General features: G+C 44.5%; 2 protein-coding genes across 2 annotated transcripts in view; both read left to right on the top strand.

Moving 5' to 3' along the window:
- Nucleotides 1-10,913, top strand: part of LOC136572601 (nuclear body protein SP140-like protein) — a 58,546-nt gene extending 47,633 nt beyond the window's left edge. The window contains exons 14-18 of the mRNA XM_066573325.1: nucleotides 64-177; nucleotides 1,138-1,251; nucleotides 2,954-3,096; nucleotides 4,574-4,610; nucleotides 7,155-10,913. Coding sequence (XP_066429422.1) covers nucleotides 64-177; nucleotides 1,138-1,251; nucleotides 2,954-3,096; nucleotides 4,574-4,610; nucleotides 7,155-7,192 — 446 coding nt within the window. The 3' untranslated portion in view covers nucleotides 7,193-10,913. The remainder of the gene's footprint in view (nucleotides 1-63; nucleotides 178-1,137; nucleotides 1,252-2,953; nucleotides 3,097-4,573; nucleotides 4,611-7,154) is intronic.
- Nucleotides 10,914-14,294: 3,381 nt separating this feature from the next.
- On the top strand, nucleotides 14,295-21,235 carry GRPEL1 (GrpE like 1, mitochondrial). The gene is made up of 4 exons (XM_066573323.1): nucleotides 14,295-14,412; nucleotides 17,328-17,484; nucleotides 18,804-18,885; nucleotides 20,484-21,235. Exons 1-4 carry the CDS (start codon nucleotides 14,348-14,350, stop codon nucleotides 20,828-20,830), a joined length of 651 nt encoding a protein of 216 aa, XP_066429420.1. The 5' UTR covers nucleotides 14,295-14,347; the 3' UTR covers nucleotides 20,831-21,235.
- Nucleotides 21,236-22,177: the final 942 nt, after the last annotated feature.

The following is a 22,177-nucleotide window of genomic DNA, read 5'->3' as shown; positions in this document are numbered from 1 at the left end:
GAATTCTATTGTTGAGTCTCTGCTTACATTAAAAATACTTCATTCTTTGTCGTAATATAAAAGCTTCAGAAAACTCAAAACGACACAAATATGGAAAAAGAAGAACCCGAGAAACCAACATCCATAGCTTTAGAATGAACCACTTGGATTTAAAGAGGAGCCCTGAGCTAGTGAAAGGTTTGTGCCTTATTTCTTACTCTGAAATACACTTTATGTGGGGAAGGTTGTAATTTTTCAGAAAATGTTAACAATTGTTGCAAGCCACACTGTTTCAGGGTAAACGATGAAGGGGATGCAACACTTACTGGATATGGCTGCCCTTCTTTTAGCTATTTGGCGGGTTGCCAGGAGTTTGACCCCCCCCCCCCCCCCTCATTAATAAAATATTGATAGGCTATTGTAAGGATAGGACATTATTATTTAAGTATTGGAAAACCCCTTTGAGCTGTCCGTTTAAAGCATCAGTTTAGTCATCCCATACCATTGCATTAGTAATGTTCTGTAATATATCAATGAAATGGCTTGTTGCAGAGAACAGTACCTTGCTTTTACGTTTTAGTAATGTTTTATGATGTAGAATTTCCATGTCAGTCGGTTGCTCTGTGATATATTAAGCCAGAAAGGATCTTGAAATGTCGTTTCTTGATTGCAATCCTAGACAGAAGTCATTTTTCTAAGACCCTTCCTTTAAAGGGAATCTAAGTGATTAAAGAGGTCATAATTAGAGATGAGCGAGTATACTCGCTAAAGGCAATTGCTCGAGCGAGCATTGCCTTTAGCGAGTATCTCCCCGCTCGAGACTGAAGGTTCGGGTGCCGGCGGCGGGCAGGGAGCAGCGGGGGAGAGGGGGTAGGAACGGAGGGGAGATCTCTCTCTCCCTCTCTCCCACCCCCCCCCCCGCTCCCTCCTGCTGACTGCCGCTACTCACCGCTCCCCCGCGCCGGCACCCAAACCTTCTGTCTCGAGCGGGCAGGTACTCACTAAAGGCAATGCTCGCTCGAGCAATTGCCTTTAGCGAGTATACTCGCTCATCTCTAGTCATAATGCCTCTTCATCTCACAGTATTTAGAGAGGGGCATGTGGGAATTTTGTATAGAACACAGCTTCATAACTGATGTCAAATCTTCTTGTTGCCAGCGACTAAACCTGTGAGTGTAAAACTAGAGTTCCCCAAACAAGTTTTCAATGACAAATTTAAAGTGCGATGTGGGAACAAGACTGGGATCTTCAAGAAGAAACGCTGGACTGGACGTAAGTGTTTTAGCAGGCCGAAATGTTTATGTTATTAAGAATCTATCACCATTTACAATTGTAGTACTGAAATAGATGGTCATTTGTTTCACAGTTCATATATTTACATATTCTAAGATTTGAAGCTGCATTTATCTCATATGGTGGTCCAGATCCTCCGCTGCCCCAGTGACACAGCCCACACATTATATATGTGTATACTCTCTGCTACAGTGAGTTCAAGAAAGCGGCATCAAAAAAAGAACAGTCCAGTTCACCCTTTGATTGATGAGTTGCACCACACTGTAACTTCTGATCAATTAACACCATGATCCTCCATAATATGCATGATTCCTGTTGTAAAAAAAAAAAGAATGGCAGAATTGAGGCGTTTTTGTTTTTTTTCTCCCTGCCCTCCAAATAAAAAAGTTACAAAAGTTATACACTGCATTATATGTATCCAGAAGTCCTTAAAGGGTTTTTCAGCTCTGTAATATAGCTGTCCATCAATATTTGATCATTGAGGGATTTAATTCCTGGCACTCCTACCAATCAACTGAATAAAGGGGCTACAGTGGCTGCTATGTAGATAGAAGACCAAGCCCGTGAGGATGTATAAAATACCTCATTTATGAATAGCAGGTGGTCTTATGATACATACACTGGTATGTTGCCAACAGGAATAGACCTATTGTTCCTTGTGGCTCAGCCTGGTGCTGAATCTGAGTCCCATTAACGCCAATGAGACTGATCTGCAGTACCAGGCCCCACCACAATCAAATGTGTAGTGCTGGGTAAGTAATGAAGGGGACATTGCGTGATCTGGATTGCTGTAGCCTCTTCGTGCAACTGATTGATAAAAGTGTCAGGATCCCCACAATGAAATATTGATGGCTTATACTTAGGATATGACAATCTCAGAAATCTTCTCTATAGGTGCATTCTATTTTTGTGCAGAGTTTGTTGCGTTTCCCCAGCATATTCCATATACCCTTTTAATTGGATGAGTGCAATCTGTTGCATAGCTGCATCAAAATCTGTATCAATGATGTGGATTTTAACGCATAATTTGGTGTGGATTTGCAACTGCAGAAAATCTGTTCCAAATTCACTACCCTAAGGCTGCATTCCCACGAACGTATATTGGCTCGGTTTTCACGCCGAGCCGATATACGTTGCCCTCGTGTGCAGGGGGGGGAGAGGATGGAAGAGCCAGGAGCAGGAACTGAGCTCTCGCCCCCTTTCTGCCTCCTCTCCGCCCCTCTGCACTATTTGCAATGGGGAGAGGCGGGGTGGGGGCGGGGACAATTCGCGGAACTTAGTTTCAACAGTAACTAGTCTGGTGAACTTGTGCAAACCTCTTTTTGCAGCTGCAGCTTGAGTCTTTAGCAATCGACCAATGCTGTGCGTGAATAACATGAAAAAAAAATTCCATCATGTCCCATTTTGGTCCCCCATTAAAGTCTATATGGATGCTTAAAAAAAACCAAAACACACAGTGGATACGCATTGGCATCCACGTTCACTTTTTTTTTAGCGCAGCCTGTTTTCTGTGGGTTATGACAAAACTGGCATCACATAATAACGGATACACATGGATACAACACGGACGTAGAAAACATATATGCACATGTGTTTTTCATGGACCAAAATGGCATAAGCCAATGTGAATGAGCCCACGTGCATATAAAGATTCTAGCCATCCAATGTCTCATTTTTGTAGACTCGAGTAAAGACCTGTGCATTCGCTCTGAAGGCAAGAAGTTTTCAGTGACAGCGTTTGAAAGATACGGTGGAAGAGGAGCAAGTAAAAGTTGGAAGAAAACTATTCAATGTGAGGAAATCAAATTGGAATGTTTAATTAAGGTATACAAGGTTTTGCTTTTGTGGGAAAAGCTGTTGCAATGCTGTGATCCCATTCCAGTAAGCTCTTAGCTGCACTGCTACTACTTTAACAACTACTCCCCCTACCCTTGCAGAGTGCTCTGTAATGGCAGGCTGGGGTTTAACCATGAATGATCGTTTCAGACAACTGATGACGGTCATCATTTTGGGAAGGGATCGGCCATGTGTGACATGTATCTTTTATTCTCGCACAAGCTCTCTTTGAAAGAATGTACCCATAAATATCTTTCATGCATCGTCTGGATAGATGTCCGCTTTGAACAACTGTAATGGTCAATATGGGCTAAAATGTTATTGCTGCGTCTGGAAAAAATTATCATTCACCAGATGATTGGCCATAGTTGGCCATGAAAGTTATCCACAGGATAGGGGATAACTTCAGATTGCGGGAGGATCTGCCCGCTGGGAACCTCACTGATCCTGAGAACAGGGACCTGCATGTCCTGAATTGTGGGCATTAGCGGTCACACATGCGCACCACAGCTCCATTCGTTTCAATGGGACCTCTGGAGACAGCTGAGTTCAAGTGCTCCGCTGTCTCTAGTAGTACCACTGAAATGAATAAAGTGGCAGTATGCTCCTATGAACACTGCTATCCATACTTCAGGATGTAGCAGCGCACTATTCTTGGGATTGGTGGGGGTCCCAGTGGTCAGACCCCCACCAATATGAAAGTCATCCCTTATGCTGTGGATATGAGATATCTTTCAATTGTGGCACCGTAACAGGGGGCCCCTGGGTGGTATCAGAGCTCTTAGCAGGTTAGGCAAATAGGGAGTCTGCCTTCGACCTGCATTTTGCCTAGTGGTCTACTGGGCATGGCCAAGGATATAGGAACACCGTCCTCTTCCCAGGGTGTGGGCCCTGGCAGATGCATCTATACGTCTGCCTCTGGGCCATATATTTGAAGATGAGCCCAAGTGCAGCCCTGTAACATGAGGGCTTATAAAGTGATGACACATGTTTAGAATATGCACTTTACTTTATGATCGATGGAGGTTCAACCTCTGAGATCCACACCCTGATCCTGAGAATACAGGGATCACAGCACAGATTTAGCACTGCTGGATCCCCTCTAAGGATCCCCTGCATAGTGGGTAGACAGGGGCTGCTAAATCAGCGCTACTGACCCCACATTCTCAGGATCATTGGGCATCCTGGAGATTGGACCCCCAACTATCATAAAGTGATGGTGTTTACTAGCAATGTGCCATCACTTTATAAGATTAGGAATACAATGGGCACAGTAATTACTAGATGTACGCCAGGTGGATGTCAAATATGAACTTCCAATATATCACAATTGTCTTTTTTGTTCTATGTATAAAACCAAAGTATAGAGAAAGATACTTATACATTTCTGTTATGGATCTCCAAAACTTCTGTGCTGAGCCTATTCCTTATAAGAAAATCATTGCATTCTCACTTTCTATAACAGGCTGGAATCCTGAAACGTCCTCTATGGATCAAAAAACGTAAGTGACGCTCAGAATTGATTGCCTCCATTTTTAACCTTATTTTTTAAATGCATGTCAGACGTTTTCATAGTTGGAGGTTCCTGAGATTGGACTCGCTATAATGAAGGATCCCTGGAGTTCATCCAAGTGCATGTCTGAAGACTTCCAGATAAGTACTGCAAAGTACTTTATAGGAGTTGTGATGCCTATATGGCTACACACCTACCTTGGGCCATTGCCCAGGTGCAAGTGCTACTTCTGCACCTGCTATAGTCATACCTCCCAACATTTGCATACCCATTTGTGGAACGCTTAAGCCAACCCCTGACCCATCTGGGAACTCCCACAAAACCTATCAGGAATGCACATTTTTATGAAATGTTGAATAAGCCTCCATACACTTTGTGCCCAGTTTGCTGGACAGACCTGCAAAAATCGGGATGGATGAGAGGTGTGTGTATAGATACACCAAGAGCCCACACTAAATACGATCTGAGACATGTCAATAAAAGTGTTGTATGCTTGGTGGTAGAATGTAAAGGGCGTCTGTCGGCAGTCAGCACTGCTGACAGCTCTCTGTAAGGTTGGGATAGCTGGGCTCAGACATACCTGTGTGCACAATGTTCCTACCGGCTACATCCAGTAAATACATTTTTATACCATGACATGTGTCACCACAAATGATCTGGAGATGGGACCCAAGCGCTCTTCCTCTCTATTGATTGAGCTCCATTGAAGACCATTACAGAGTCCAAGCAGGAGCCCACTATGGGTGTTAGAGCTGTGGAGCGCTCACTGGAAAGAGCAGGAGAACATGTGAAGAAGTTGTCTCACCAACAAAACACTTGCGCGGCAGCAGCACGCCAAGGAATAAAAGATCATTGTATTGGTGTAGCTGATACCGCACAGGTATTTCTTGTCACCTGCCCCTACACAGCGCCAATAGTCTCCCATCATTTCTGCAGCTATAAAACCGCCTACACTGATAACATAATGAAGTAATGCTTATTTCCAAAGTTATTTTGTTACACATTCTAGTCAAATCCTTCTTTCAAAAAGAAGGTATTCACATTTCCCATGCTGTATGCAAATTCTTTGCAAGTGGTCTGGTAAGGGGCCTGATCAACCTTGGGGGGTAATAGGCTGAACTGCATGGACATATGTCTTTTTTTGGCCTTACATACTATGTTACTATGTCTCTTCTGGCCTACTTACCTTCCCTCACACCACTCCTCTCTGCTACTGTGATGTCATCAGCATGGTCACCAAACTGTTGACCGACTAGGACCGGCTCTTGCACAATTCATCTGTCCTTTCTGCGGGCAAATTTCGTAAACTTCACTGCACATGCATCACTAATTACCACTTCCAGTTTTATGATTAGTTTAAACATTGAGTCCATGTCATAAAAGACAAGGAGGACTGTGACTGTAACATGGGGGCATCATCTGCGTCTAGAGGAAAGGAGATTTCTGCACCGGCATAGAAGGGGGTTCTTTACTGTAAGAGCAGTGAGACTCTCTGCCTGAGGATGTGGTGATGGAGAACTCACTAAAAGAGTTCAAGAAGGGCCTGGATGCCTTTCTTGAAAGCTTTAATATTACATGTTATGGTCCCAGCTTACTTTATAACACGTGTCAAATTCAAGGCTCACAGGCTAAATCCAGCCCACCATGTCATTTTATGTAGCCCATGACTAGGTCTGGATGCAGAACGACCAGCTCTTCACTTTCCGTGAAGGTTGCAGCCACTGCTTGGCAGAGGGTTCGGTTTTAGATTTTGAACTCCAAAAGATGAACCAAAATAGGACATGATGGGTATTCAGAAAAATGCATTTCTGAATACCGCAATGCAAATCAAAGGTGTTTAAGCTGTCCGTTTTGTGTGCGTAATACGGAGCGCAAATACGCCTGTGTGAATGAGCCTTTAAAAAGGCCCTTTAAAGGCAACCAGAATGCTGATACAGCCCTCTGGTTTGAAAATGAGTTTGACACCCCTGCTTTAGAAGTATCATTGATCCAGGGATTATTCCAATTACCAGATTTGGAGTCGGGAAGGAATTTTTTTCCCCTAAAATTAGGAAAATTGGCTCCTACCTCATGGGGTTTCTGCCTTCTTCTGGATCAACATTGCAGGAAAATAGGCTAAACTGAATGGACATGTCTTGTTTCAGCCTTACATACTGTGTTACTATGTCACAGTAGTAGAAAGAGTTGGGAGTTAACAAAGATAGTCCAGCCAGATCCACCAGACCGCTCGCAGGGAATTTGCATGCAGCATGGAAAACATGAATACCTTCTATTTAAAGGTATGATTTCACCAAGATGTCTAACAAAATAACTTTGGAAATGCGCATTACTTTGTTTTAGTGGTCTAGCTGCAGAACTGATGACAGGTTCCCTTTTTAAAGCGTACAGAATTAATAGATTGCTGCCACCTGCTGGCAGCAGAACTTGGCACAAAGTAAACCTTTAGATTTACCAGAATGTATTTGCGGCACTCTCTGATATTGATGGCAATTAAACTGAATGTATGTATAACCTATGTATTGTATTTCTCCAGCAAGAAGCTATGATCCAGAATGCAGAGTGAAAGAATAAAGTGTGTTCACAGTTTTACTGCCACCATGATGCTGACTATAGAGACAAAGTGGAACTTTTTGAACAAAAGGTGGCGATCTTCCCAAAGGTCCTCATGAGGGATTTACAGCAGACTCTGGATACAAATGTTACAGTCTACACACCATAGACTTTGTGAAAGGGAAGCGGCAGCTCACCTGTCTATGGTGAATCCAGGTATCCAGCTGTGTGCACCCCAGATAAGGTGGATAGAATCCCAGTGGACGGCCAGGTGGGGGATCATTTCAAAGGATATGCAGAAAATCCAGCACTGTGGTAAAATTGTCAAATCTTTGTTTATTACGGCAAAATTAAAACTGTTTCAACAGCATAGAATGCCAAAAGCGCCTAAACACAATGTCCGCTGGGACTTGAAATAAATTATTATATTTTTTTAATAAAGGCTTATTATTTATAATGAAAGTATATATCTAGTGGATTAATCATTTATTGGTGAACATGAACCATGTAACTAGTTTCACAGTTTTGATTGACTCAGTATAGTTTTAAAGGCGTTTTCCAGGCAGGTTTTATTGATGACCTGTCCTCAGGATCGGCTGGGGTCTGCCAATCAGAATCCCAACCAATTAGCTGCTCGGGCAGTCGCTGTCACTGGGTATGCGCTCGCAACACACACAGGATACGGAGCGGAAGCCGATGGCTCCAACCCCTGTGTAGAGGCCAGCGCTGGTAATTGCAGGCGCCGAACAGTTGATACACCGAGCAGTAGACCCTAGCAGATCCTAAGGTCAGATCATCCATAAAAACTGCCTGGAAAACTCCAGTTTTTACTTTGCCACGACTAAGGGCTGTAACGCCTGAAACGTGAAGGTGACCTTCTATGCCGTTGAAACAGTTTTTAACAATTATGCCTTAATAAATAAAGAAGATGTTACATTTATACTGTGGCACTAGATTTTAGGCTGCTTTCACATCAGCGTTGGGGGTTCCATTTTTTTACTCTGTTTGGGGTGCAGGAAAAGGGAATCCCCTGGCCGAACGAGATCCATTTTATGATGGAACTGATCAGCGCAGAATGAACCCCATTGACTATAATGGGGTCCGTTTGGTTTCCGCTCAGCTGCCTGGCATTTTACTGGCCGCAAAAGCGCTGCATGTAGCGCTTTTTCTTCCGGTATTTTGTGACAAATCTGCGGCGGAGGTTCCAATGCTGATGTGAAAGCAGACTTGCGCATATTATTTGACACCATAGACTTTCCAAAAATAACAGTATTTAATAATACAAAAGTTGTATATGTACCATGTGTTCCTTTAAACCTAATATGAGAGGTCTGGGTGGTACTAGTCATATGTAATCTCAATATAGTGCTTGTTTTCCCATTTCCCTCTGCAGGTAGAACATGGTATCTGTCAATAATGTGGCTACTGTTATACAGCAGCATAAATAATTTGGATTATGTTTGTAATATATTTCATAAATCAGCGGTGCTATATTTCTTAATGAGAATGTTCCTTTGTAGTTCCCTACATGAATATAAAAATATCAGCTTCTGGTTTTCACCACTAGGGGGTGATCGGTATGGTGGTCAAGAGGTTTTTTCTTTTTCCTCTGTCTCGGATTGGAATAAATCAATGAATTTCATTTTTTTTACATGTGTTTTTAGTATTACAATCTTGTAATACATAAAATTTTATATTATAAGATATCAGTGTGTGTCATCTCCTTCCTCGTGATTGGTACTTGGTACAGTGTGGTGGAAGCGAATAGAGACCGTGTGCATTTATGGGACATGTGGTTTACAAGTGTGAGACAATGTAGCTGGCTTTTGGGGTCATGACCAGAGGCGTAACTTGAAGCTTCTGGGCCCCAATGCAAAATCTGTAACAGGGCCCCCAACTATAATGCTTTATTCATAGTACTGCACTCCCTATATGGAGAAGAGAGGCCTTATGGGCCCCCTAAGGCTCCTGGGTCCGGGTACAACCGCATCCCCTGCATCCTCTATAGTTACGCCCCTGGTTATGACTACTCATTCTGTACAACTGATTGGAGAGAGCCAATATTCTGCAGTTAGAAAAGCACTCCCATACAGCGATCTCATCTGGTCAAGGAAGACAGAGACTTTCCTTCTGCACACAAACACTCTGCTTTTTCCTAGACCATAGCTGAGGGATATCGGACAAGCACTGCGGCACACCAACATAAGGGAGACTCCCTCTCCTCCCACACCTATTCTGTATCCAGGGACTCGGGACCTTCTTGTCAATCCGCTATCCACTGGCCCTCCCTGCTGCAGGAGCCACTACAGTAGGGACTGTCCTGTGCTCCCCTCCAGCAACATGGATAGAACTACTCAACAAGATAATGCTCACCACTGCTTTTGTAGGGGTTCTTCCTAGCTTCCTAAGCGGGTGATATGCCAACTGCTTTACCACTCACAAGGTATGCACCACAGAGCACAATCTTCTAAGGCTGCCTAGTAGAGATGAGCGAGCATACTTGCTAAGGGCAATTACTCGAGCGAGCATTGCCCTTAGCAAGTACCTGCCCGCTTGGAAGAAAAGATTCGGCTGGCGGCGGGGTAGAGCCGGGGGGAGCGGAGGGGAGATCTCTCTCTCTCCCTCTCTCCCCCCGCTGCCCTCTCACCCGCGCCGGCAGCCAAATCTTTTCTTCCGAGCAGGCAGGTATTCTCTAAGGGCAATGTTCGCTCAAGTAATTGCCCCTAGCGAGTATGCTCGCTCATCTCTAGTGCCTAGTGCATCACCGACTGCATCACTACTTGGGATAGGTCATCAATAGTTGATCTGCTGGGGTTTGCCACTCGGGACCCTGGCTGATCGGGCACCTGTTGTCGATGCCACAACACACGGTACAGAGCGGAGGCAGTGGCTCTCCTCCCTGTATAGTGGCCGGTGCTGGTAAAAGTAAGCGCAACACTCATTGATTTTAATGGGAGCTGCGCCTACAATTACAAGCGCTATTCACTGCTAAGGTGTTGAAGCCATCTGTTTCTGGGACAACCCCTGTGTATTTTGGTGCTGATCGGTCGGGGTCCTGAGCAGCGGACCCCTAGCCAATCAATGATTGACCTATTCTGAGGATGGGTCATCAATAGTATTTGCATGGAAAAGCCCTTTTAATACATTCCACAACCTAACTGGTTGACCTGCATAGAAGAGGGAAACGTGACCGTATTTCAAGATGGATAAGTGTATGTATATATGTATAATATAATGTGTGTGTACTGTGTAGCCGTACTGCAAGGCTGCTGCGCAGTATAGCAATATTATTTAAGCTCTGTTCACACCTGCATTGGAACGTATAATTTTTCTGTTTCGTCACCTACAGACATTACATTGCTCAAATCTCTTTTCTGGAGACCAGAATGGATACGATGACTGGTTATTGGGCGACTTTATACCATTGCATATATTTGTATATCGATGTTGAAGATGTGTATGCTTACTACTTCTTATTTTTTTAACCATTTGCTGTGTCATGTGATGAGAGAGTTTTTGCGAACAGTTCTGGTTTGCTACAATTGTTACTTCATTGTTTGTCTTTGAGTTTCCTTTGAACATACAGTGCTGGTCCTGTGATCTTCTCAGGGCTTTTCGGGGGAGTTTCTCCCACAGGCTATGCGTAATGTGAACTACTGAAACGTTTAACCTACTGGAGTTGATGATCAATTTACTTCCTGTTTTTATCCATTTCTAATAAAGAGAAGATATTTTATTAGGACTCTGATGCTTGTGGTGGTCACTGCTCCTTGGTCTTGTCTGGGTTCAGGTGGAGAGTAGATAGCTGTAGGCGGTGAGATGACCGCTGTTTTTGTTTGTGATGGTCTGCACCAGAAGCTTTGGAGTAAGCTGCTGACACAAATGTGAAGAAAGCCTTATGTATTGAGGTAAGTTCAGGAAGGATATCATCCCTCCTTAAGGGGAGCACCTATAAGGTGAGTGAGGAGACTTAAAAGATCATGCTAGCTAATCTGGGAAATATGCAAATAAGGAAGATGGAACAATACCTCTGCAGCGCCACCTATTGGATGGCAGCATTCCTGCAAATCAGTGTCCAACCTTTAATGCAAGTCTTTATAACAATGATTGGGAATTAAAAAGCAATAAATCCATACACAGACAGCAGTTTCAGGGGTTTTGCCCCTCATCGGTGTGCAGTAGGTTTCTGCCTTGGTTTTGCTGTGGATTTCACACTGCAAAGCTGCAGCAAATTACATGTGGATGAAGTTTTTAAAACTTTCATGAAACTTTCGGTGCAGAAAAATGAGCATGCTCTGGATCTTCATGCTTATTCTGTTGTGAAAACAGCACAGCTTTTCACAAAGGATTTCATCCCTTCAGTGTATAAGGACGGGCAGATTTGATTTGTGGAACCAGCACGGGAGATCTGTAGTAGCATCCGCAAAACAATTTAAAGCGTGTGGGTGTGATTTTTTAATTTTTTTTTTACCTCGGCACGCTCCATTTATCTGCGGATGGCTTCCATTGGCTTCACTGTGGATGTGCCGTGAGTCCATGGGAAAGCAGGGGACCTGCATTGGATCTGGACAGGTAAGAAAATGTATTTTTCTGTCCATGTCTGCGGGCACGGCTGGATTCCACTGCAGGATTCAGCAGATGGAATTCGTGCGTGCAAGTGGACATGAGGCCTTAGAGTGAAATCCACTGTTAATCCACAGCAAAATCCATAGAAACACCTGTAGGGTTTGCTGCAGAACCCACTGTAGAAATCTGTTACCCTTATATCCACATTGTAATTGCACTCCTGCCACATATAGAACATACCACTTTATACTGCTGAAATGTGTATAGATATATAAAATGGCGGTAGGGGTAAGCTAATATAAGTTTGAGGTATGTATTTTAAAGTGGATGGGCCATTCCATTTCTGAAGTGGTCTGAGCATTTAACCCCCTAATGACACAGCATGGAAGGTTACATCCTGCACGTTCAGGGTGTGTATGGAGGGAGAGCGTGGAGGGGGGGGGGGGGGAATCTCACTAAATGCATTGCGGCTGCCGGCTTTTTCCTACGGCCGGCGCAAGCACGCAACCACTCCGATAAACTGCGTGGTTCATTGTAGCTGTTAACCCTTTCAATGCAGCTGTCAATTCTGACAGCGGCATTTAGATCCTCAGGCCAATGTTTCGGGGTCTTGTACGGCCCCCCGCAATAAGACGCCAGAGCTGGGCGGGTGTCATGGCATGCCTATCAAGCCATGTCTATGGGGTGGCTTGATAGAATGCCTGCCCGATCACAGTATATGATGTAATGTTATGGCATTACATCATACTACGGGAGCAATTGAAGCACAGCAAGTTGTTGTCCCCTCTGGGGACTAAAAAAAAAAGTATAAATGAGATAATAAAGTTTTTTACTAATTATTTTAAAAAAATAAAAGTTAAGAAACCCCCCCCCCCCTTTTGCCATATTTATAATAAAAGAATCTAAATAATAAAACAAATATATATTTGGTATTGCTGTGTCCAATCTATCAAAGTAATGCATCATTTACCCCGTACAGTGAACATTGTCAGAAAAAAAAATTTAAAAACACCAGAAATGCGCTTTTTCGGTCACCCTGTCTCCAAGCAAAAATTGTAATAAAAAGCGATCAAAAAGTCATATGTATTCCGACATGATACCAACGCAAACTACAGGGCGACTCGCAAAAAATGAGCCCTCGCACAACTATGTCAACAGAAAAATTAAAAATTCAGGGCTGTCAGAAGATGGTGGCAGAAAATAATGTAAAAAAAAATGTAATATCCTTGAAACAAAATATGTCAATGAATAAATAAGAGTTATGATTTTTTTTTAAAGTGGGAGAGAAAAACAAAATTGGGGGGCTTGGGAAAGGTCCTTAAGGGATTAACATTTCTTGATCTACGCTGTCAAGTGTATCATGAATACATTGTAGAAGGCATTACCGCACTCAGTGGATAGTGCAGTGGCCATCCATGGGTGCTTAAAGGGCCACTTTGGTAAACAGGCATTTTTCCATCCCTGTCCCCAGCTGCCCGGCTTTTGGATGGAAGAAGTGCTGCTTGCAGAGTTGTCCTCCGGTATTTTGAGCGGCATCTGCGGCGGATTCTCCGAATGGGGGTTATGACGCAGATGTGAACCCGGCGTAATATAGAGGAAACAAATTCAGAAACCAAAGTGGGGGAATTCTGCCCTATAAGGGTGGGCTCACACGGGCGTAAGCGCACTCCGGTGTGCAAATATAGCACGTGTTTGCACAACCGAAATGCGCTTTCGCCCGTGTAGTTCACCTGTATGTGTTGTGTGCAGATGCAACACGTGTTTTTGCACGCACAAAAAAAATCACCTTGAGTGTGTGTGTATAAGCGCAGCAAATACACACGGTTCCGATATGTCATGCGCATTTCAGCAAGGCCATTGATCGTGCCTTGCTTGAAAAAAGTCAATGGGTTCTTTTCACTGCATCATGTGAACGTGGAGGAGGTCGTCTGCATATCTCCCGTACCAACGGATCTGTCACAGAAATGGGGGGCAGACAGACAACACTTAGCCTTATTTTACCATTAAAAAATGGAAAGCAGAATGGAAGCAAATGGAAGCCTTTGGCTTTTTTTTTTTAAACCCCCATCGAAACCAATGGGGGGGGGGGGGCGTTTTTTTCTTTAGTTTCTCTCCAAAACGGAGCAGAGAGACGGAATCCTTAAACTGACCCTCACGTGGGTGTGACAGCAGCCTTGGAGTATCAGGTCAGTGCCTGCACGCCGATGTCTGCAAAAATCACAGATAGAAACTGAACGGCCAGTTGTGGGTTCCATTATAGAGCAGAACGACAAACTCCACTGGCCGAACGGATCCGTCTTATAAGGGAACGAACACCGCCGGAAATAACGGGAACTTATTACAAAGTATTGCACAAGCCGTCGCCTCATGCCCCGCCCACTGACCCATCCAGCCAATCACCGCACACTCTCATTCTCAACTTCGTATTTGACATTTCAACTCCGCTCCAACCTCTCTTGACTAGATTGGCAGCATGACCTTAGTCGTCCTGCGCGTGCGCACTGCTCGCAGCCGCGCGTCTGATTGGCTACAGTCACTGCCTAGTAGGTTAGGTTGAGATACAGCTTGCCCTCTGCGTGCAGAACGTGTGATTGCTGACAGTGGATAGACATGGCGTCCAGGGGCCTGCGGCTACTGGGGCACAACCTGCTGCGGGCACATAGGGTGCCGCTCCGGTAAGAGGGATGAGCTATGAACAACTGTGGGGCTCGGGGTAGTCATGGCAACAGACGTGGGTTACATGTGTTTTCCTCATCATCACCCTCTCTGCTGCACCAAAGCATGCTGAGAACTGTAGTTCTCCAGGAGCTAGAGGCCTGAAAGTCACATATAGATGTAGCAGAGCTGAGTGTGTCACTTGGCACAGTACATGATGATGTTGCAATGCGTTACTTTGTAGTTTTACATAGGACTGCAGGTTGTATTGTACACTGCAATAACTTGCCGAAGTCAGCTTACACATGTTGTGCTGTAATGGCGGTCACGTGTCCCACGCGTGATTATTATGTGTCTTTTGATGTGTAAATTGAAGTCGGCGGCTGCGTCCTCAGCGAAGGGAGCGCTCGAAAAATTTAAATTCATTGTTAGCTATGTAGCGAAATATAAACATATGGCGCGGGATCACAGGCGAGCGCCATATCTGGCGGAGACACTGACCGATATTGCGCTTGTAAAAATACGCTTTTCATGAACGCAACGCACAAAACGCGTGCGGCAAAATCAGCAGTGTGAGTGCAGCCCTAGGCCGCCTGCACACGGACGGATTTGCATTGCGCATTTCGCTGCAAGTTTCGCCCATAGCACGCTATTGAAAATCGTTTTTTCTTCGACACGAGCGGAAATCAATTGTGCTTTTTCACTCGCGGAGGAAAAATCGCAGCGTGCTTTATTTTTGCACGGATTGGAGTCAATGGAAGCCGTCCAATCCGCGGCCCTTTCCGCAGTGATGGTGCGCACATTTCCAAACACTCGCTGTGCGGACCAACCGCAGCACAGAGTAGAAGAAAGGCAGGTGCGCACGGATGCCGGCTGGGCACAGGGGTTCCACATGCAGAATCTAACCCGGTGGTGTGCAGCCGGCCGTACGCCGTGCGGCGGCCTCCATCCATCATGTGACTCCACCGTCCTTGGGGCAGTGACTGACCGGTCAGGGTTGCATCATCTCTCAGCTGTGGCCGTGTGCTGGTTATCTCACTCCTCTGTGAGCTCCAGCAATACAACCGCTTGCGTAATATCCCAGTTAGTAATCCTTCATCTTTTCGGCAGTGCACGCTTTATGGCTGGGGCCTCATGAGGAATATTGGGGCATCACTGAGATGGCGACGGAGCCACTAAGTGAGTGAAAACTGATAGATTGGTGGGGGTCCCACGTGCCCCCTATTTCACAATGCAGGATCCCTTCAGCATATATCTATAGTGTAGGTGCAGATGGGTCGCTGGTCGCAGATGTACCCCGCGGCTCCATTCATTTCAATGGGGCTGACAAAGATAGCGGAGCATAGCTCTCCATTACTGGAGCTGCGGGTGAAAACCTGTCATTTCCTACAATAACCGGAATACCCCTTTCAGGTCTTCCCCGTCCACTGAGACGTCAGTGAGCTGAATCAAAGCGGCCAATGAGCGATTTCTTGCTCCGCACTCTCCTGGGTGCCACTTGTACACAATTTTTTTATTTTTTCCCGGTGGCATAGTCAAGCGCACGTGCAATTGTGTATCTACTGCATTTTTTTTTACGCACCCCATTCATTTCAAATACTCACTAAAACACTGAAAATACGACATGCTGCGTCCGATATCTTTTTTTTTTTTATGTGCGTATAATACATGGCGCAAAACCGTCCATGTGAGAGGCCCCATTGAAGTAAATGGAAGTTTAGTGCTGAGTATTTCGCAGCAGAAGAATGCTCATATGAGAGTTTTTAAATATCTGGGTGTAAACCAGAATTTTTCTTTTAACCCGACAGCAAGCAGAGATTTTGAAAATGGTGATGAACCTGAAACACAACCCGTATTAAGAAGTTGCGAAAAATGTTTAAAAGGCTCTCCCGTTAACTTTTTTTCATTCATTATGTAGCTATACCCCCAGTATCTGTAAGTTAGTTAGTTATTTCTGTCTGACTCTCCTGCCTGCTACCGCTGCTGCAGCCCTGCTGTGGTCCCGGTGGTTCCTGTGATCGTTGACAACACAGGAATGCAATTCATCGCTGCAGCCAATGAGAGGCCGCAGCGTCGCCGCTCATTCTCCTGGCATTGTTTCTCGCATCCTGAGCGCCAGAATTCAGGAACGCACCTTTCATTGGCGGCAGCAGTCACCTGAATTCATCTAACATCAGCGATCACAACAACCACTGGGACCACAGCAAGGCTGCAGCTCTGGATCCCAGTGACCTTGAAGCAGTAAGTATGTTTCAGTTTATTATTTTAACTCCTTCAGCCCTATCGAAGCGGGGTTATCAGGTGACTGGACATCCCCTTTTACTACTGCTAGGCTGATGCATCATGGGATTGATTGAAAGTAAAAATCTCACCATCAAGAATGCGCCTGATAAGCATCAGACGGGGTTGTACTACAGGAAAATGTGTTGTCACTGGACTGGCCCTTTAATTATGGAATGATTCTGCTTGGTTTACATAAAACTCCTATAAAGAGGGCCATTAAGCTCTTCTGACACGTCAGTTTAGTAACTACTTGTATTCTTCCTGTAATGAGCATCTCTTTTTAGAAGTTTACATTATGCCATTCCTCTATTGTTCCTCCTGGAAATGTTTGAGTAAACTGACAACTGGATATTACCATTCCCCTTCTCATTGCTGTGTGTCTTTATGCAGTCTAATACGGTCAACATTGGATAGTGTCCTCCTGTGTAGGGATCAACCCGCTCCTCGGGGTGTATGGTAATAGCCAGTTGACTATGTACTCATACATTTCCAGGAGGAATAACAGAGGAGCGGCATGAAATAACTTTTTATTGTAACAAAATTATTTTGGTGTGAATATGAGCATTAATATATGGCGATGAGAGAAGAGCGGAGCAGTACTTTCTAAAGAAGCAGTGTTGCTCAGGTGCTGATCTGTATTCTGTATCTCCAGGAGGACATGTCCGCAGCTGATGTGCACAGCGGCCCAGCAGCCAAATAACCCTGTGACCGAAAGTGAGGAGGAGAAGAGTAAGAAGCAAGCAGAAGAGAGCGCAGAACAGCTGGCCGCAGAGAAGGCAAAGCTAGAGGATCAAGTGAAAGATGTGACGGTGAGTGAGAAGACTAAGACCGGCCATACACACCAGATCGTTGTCTCTCTACTGCCACCTATAGGTGGCCATCCTGTCATGTCTGACTCTTTTAATCTCTAAGTGACGCTTTAGTGCTCTTATTATTGGGGGTTCAACAATAGGACATTTTGGTCTTCAACCAGTCATCCTTTGTTCTCAGGGAGAGAAGAGGCTGGCAGAAACGTATCCCCCAGTAGTTTCTGTTAATGTTGGGGTATGCCACCAATATCTGATCAGCTATGCCCCATGCCAGTTGTGAGAATACAGTGACAGCGGCCAAGTTCTACAAGAAATATTATTATTCACATAATGTTAGAATACTGTATGTCACAAATGGTCCAGAAAACCTGAAAACATATTTGCGCATTGCGAAGCTATCAGAGCTTGCGGAGCGAAATAAGAAAAATGGCACAATGCCTTTTTAGTGAACTGTCTTTGTTCCATCAAGCCCTGCCCATCGGAGCAGGCAGGCACATCCTAGCACTATGCCAGCAATGTCGGTCATAGTAACATAGCATGCTAGGCTGAAAAAAGACAGCTGTCCATCCACTTCAGCTTGTTTCCATGCAGCATTGTTGAGGAAGGCAAAAAACCCAATGAGGCAGAAGGCAATTTACCCCATTTTTGGGGAAAAATTCCGTCCCGACTCCATAATGGCAGTCCGAGTAATCCCTGGGTCATGACACCTGTGTTCACAGGCAGCCACTGTACAGTTCATAAAGAGTAACGGTACCATAACACAAGCCAACTATTACCTTAATTATTGCTGGAAACTGCTAATTCAGCTCATAGCTGTCCCGTGTTTAAGCAGCTGCCGATGGGGCACTGAGCGATAAATCACTCATTGGTCGGAGTCACTTGGTTTTTAGCTCATCTAAACACCACACAGCTGTTGGCCCAAGTAAACAGGAGTTGCTGAATATTTAAGTGACTGCCTGTTTACTGTGAATGGATGTGGGTGGCCGAAACAATCCCTGGCTGCTCCACTTTCATTGACAGAATGACTATCGCTCCTATGTAAGAGCAGAGCCATATTCTCTGCCAAAGCTGTTGGCACTTATGCCCTTCAGATGATCGCCCGGCCTGACTGTGGGCGTAGACAAACTTGCTGAGCGTTGGGGGATCGGTGGCACCAGGATGACACTACAGAGATCAGATTACTGTTGGCACACAAGCCTATAGGTTCTTAGAGGCCAGCAGCATGGATAACACATGGGCACTTTTCTCCTGCCAACTCCTTTGCCCCAGTAGGGGTGGAGCTATGTAATGAACTGACTGTATTTTTTGTGTGTCTCCAGGATAAATACAAGCGGGCCCTAGCAGACACAGAAAACATGAGACAAAGGAGTCAAAAAATGGTGGAAGATGCAAAATTGTACGGTAAGTAGCTAGTATTGCATCAAACAGCAGGTCAAACATTTCTCTAAATGTCCATCATAAGAAAATGCAGAGTTCCATATGTTTTTCCCCACGGAATTACGTAGTGTTTCACACATGTAGCGTATTTCACCTGCATATGTGCATCCCCATAAACATATAGACACGGGAATGTGGACACATGCGGAGTGTATTCTTTGCTTTATTCAAATAGTGCTCTACGTAATCAGATAAGCGGAAGAACGCGTTTCAGCTACATAGATACATAACATGAATTTCCAAGTAATAGGTAACATCTATATGTGTTCGCTTGAAAATTAATGGGTTAAACTAAAAATTTAGTTTTACATAATATGTAGTATTTAATTTTTAATGTCATTTCCACAGTATCTATTGCTAATAATTTATTGAAATACATACAGAATTTATATATATGCTAATATATATTTGCAAAGGCCATTTACACTGTAAAGTGCAATGCAGCATTTAAAACTTGCGATTACAAATATAAAATTAATTTTCTGAGCAACATAACATGTATATTTGGTGATTTAAAAGTCAATGGGTTTAATTAAGAATGTGGTTGGAAAGCTGTCTAAAGGGAATGAGGCAGCAATTAAACCACAAGCACAAAGGGTTAACTAATCAGCTTTTTAAAATGAATTTTAGTATTTATATAAGCAGGTAGTGAGGTTGAGATTAAGGCCGCCTGCAGACAGGCGGAAATTTCGCAGCGGGATTCCCCGCAGAATTTCCGCCCCTGGACGCCTGCATAGGATTGCATTACAGCACGCAGTCCCATGAAGACGGCCGCAGTTTGTCTGCGCGAAATCACGCAGCAAACAAACCGCAGCATGCTCTAATTCTGTGCGGGGCTTACAGAGACCCACACAGAAACGTCACTTACCGGCTCCGCTCTGCGCATGCGCCGGCTGCCCGGGAGCTGGCACATGAAAGAGCCGGAGCTGCGGGAGCGGGTGAGTCTGCGGTGCTCTCTGCAGGCGCTCGGGTCGGGTCCCGCTGCGAGAATTCTCGCAGCCGGATCCGACCCGGCCGTCTGCAGGCGGCCTTGGGTGAACAAGGCTCTATGTAGCGGAGTTCTTCTGCTTATCTGATTATGTAAAGCACTATTTGAATAAAGCAAAGACTACACTCCGCATGTGTCCACATTCCTGTGATTATAGGTTTATCAGCAAGTGCAAACAATCTGTTCGAGTGGTTCTGGACGGGAGTATATCCTCCCTGCTATTGGAAGTTAACAGACTCGCACAGATGAAGTGAGGTGAGACTTTTTGCATTTACAATGTGAAGATTGCTTCTGCATCCCCATAGACTTCTGTGGTCAGGAGAATATGGAGCATGCTGCAGGGTTTTTTTGCTCAACTGAAACGCACATGTGGACAAACCCACTGAAATAAATGGGTACTAATCTCTGCGTATTGCATGCACAAATACACCCGTGTGAAGGGGCCCAGAGGTTGAGACCTCCACCTAATGAGACGTTGATGGCTTATCCTATAAATACGCCACAGATGTCTAATTAAAAAGCCCCTTTATATTACTGATAATGGAGAGTAACTATTTTATATCCTTACATTAAGGAATACAAGGATTCTGCAAGGATTTGCTGGAAGTTGCAGATATTTTGGAAAAAGCAACTCAGAGCATCCCCAAGGAGGAAATCAAGGCTGAGAACCCTCATCTGAAGAACCTCTACGAGGGACTGGTGATGACTGAAGTGCAGATGCAGAAAGTCTTCAAGAAGCACGGAATCGTCAAGCTTAATCCAGTGGGCTCAAAGTTTGATCCATACGAGCATGAAGCCTTATTCCATACCCCAGTAGAGGGCAAGGAGCCTGGCACAGTAGCCTTAGTCACAAAAGTAGGGTACAAGCTGCATGAACGCACATTAAGGCCTGCCCTGGTAGGAGTTGTTAAAGGAACATAAGTCCATTTTAATATCCATGTTGCATAGTTAGTAAGCGAATGAGTATTTATTTCATTCCACAAATCCCATTTACTTTGAATATTAATGCCCCTTTGTAATTAGGCAGGAAATGGTAAATGTCCCAGGAGGAAAACTGAAGATTATAAGTATATGCCCCATCTATTGCCAAGCAGCTCATAGAACTGGACTATGCCAATGGCTTCTTCTACTGAGACTTTCATTCCAATTGTGTTCCCACTATCAGACAGCTGATGGTATGGACGGACTATAGCGATGATTTACTGAATGAGTCATGTAATTATTACAACCGTGTCTGGTCTGTCCGCTGCAGCGGTGCCCTCCGGGCGCTCTCTGACAGCGTTTATTTCTGGGATATATTACCCTGAATAAATATTTTTCACAGTTCTGATTTTTCTTTACAAGTACTTTACTAATCTTGGACTGAATATCCACATCACTAGGTCAAACATCTGTGCTGATTAACTTCTTAAAGGGTTATCCAGCACAGAAACTAGTGACTTTCTTCCACAAACAAGTGCCACCCTGTCCAGGGGTTGTATCTGGTATTGCAGCTCGGCTCTATTGAAATGAATAGAGCCGAGCTCCAATACATACAACCTCTGGCCAGGTTTGGTGGGGGTTGTGGAAGAAATCAGCCCTGTTCATCTATTCCTATACAACTGCTTTCACACATACAGAACATTTCTGTAAGACGCACCTGAAGATACAGAAAATTGTGCATCAAAATTGCTGCATTTTTTAGGTGCATCTTGCAGAAATATTCCATATATGTGAAAGCAACCTTTATAGTGGTCATCTTTATGCACAAGTATTGGTGGGTGTAGTTAGTGTAGGTTCTGGGTTGTTCACACAGCTTTGCCTCCACCACTGATGTCAAGGACAAAAAAAAAAGTTTGGGAATTTAAAGGGTCTGTCCTGCAGCAGGAAACAGACTTTTACATTGCACAGTCGCTCAGGTTGGTAATGCAGGCAGAGTCCTCTTTTTGCAGTACCAACTTGGGCCACTGGACAATGTACAGAGCTGTCTGCTTCCTGCAGCAGAACTGCTTAAAGCCACACTGTTAAGCAATGCCCCCTTGTGGCAGAAGGCGCAGTGGCTTATTTGGGGTGCATTAACTTCATAAATAGGTCTCAGACTTGATGCAACATGCATTACATTTTGGCACTTTTTTTTTTTAACCAGGTCCGTCACAGTAGATCTGCTCCTCTGTCCCTGCAGGAATGTTGCAGCAGTGTTTTGCTTCTGTACACTGCAGGTATCTTGTGTGTCCCATTTAACTGCCATTGTTTCAATAGTGAATAAAACCAGAATCTTTGTCTGAGGTG

The sequence above is a fragment of the Eleutherodactylus coqui genome, chromosome 7, assembly GCF_035609145.1.
Source record: "Eleutherodactylus coqui strain aEleCoq1 chromosome 7, aEleCoq1.hap1, whole genome shotgun sequence".
NCBI classification, from domain to species: domain Eukaryota; kingdom Metazoa; phylum Chordata; class Amphibia; order Anura; family Eleutherodactylidae; genus Eleutherodactylus; species Eleutherodactylus coqui.
Note: the sequence above shows the minus strand (reverse complement) of the source record. Positions and strands in the feature narration are given on the sequence as shown.

Bases quoted from the DNA above. Each gene is read 5' to 3' on its own strand.
- GRPEL1 (XM_066573323.1), top strand. From the start codon at position 14,348: ATGGCGTCCAGGGGCCTGCGGCTACTGGGGCACAACCTGCTGCGGGCA. The intron at 14,413-17,327 runs GTAAGAGGGATG...CTGTATCTCCAG, and splicing joins GCACATAGGGTGCCGCTCCG to GAGGACATGTCCGCAGCTGA. The intron at 17,485-18,803 runs GTGAGTGAGAAG...GTGTGTCTCCAG, and splicing joins ATCAAGTGAAAGATGTGACG to GATAAATACAAGCGGGCCCT.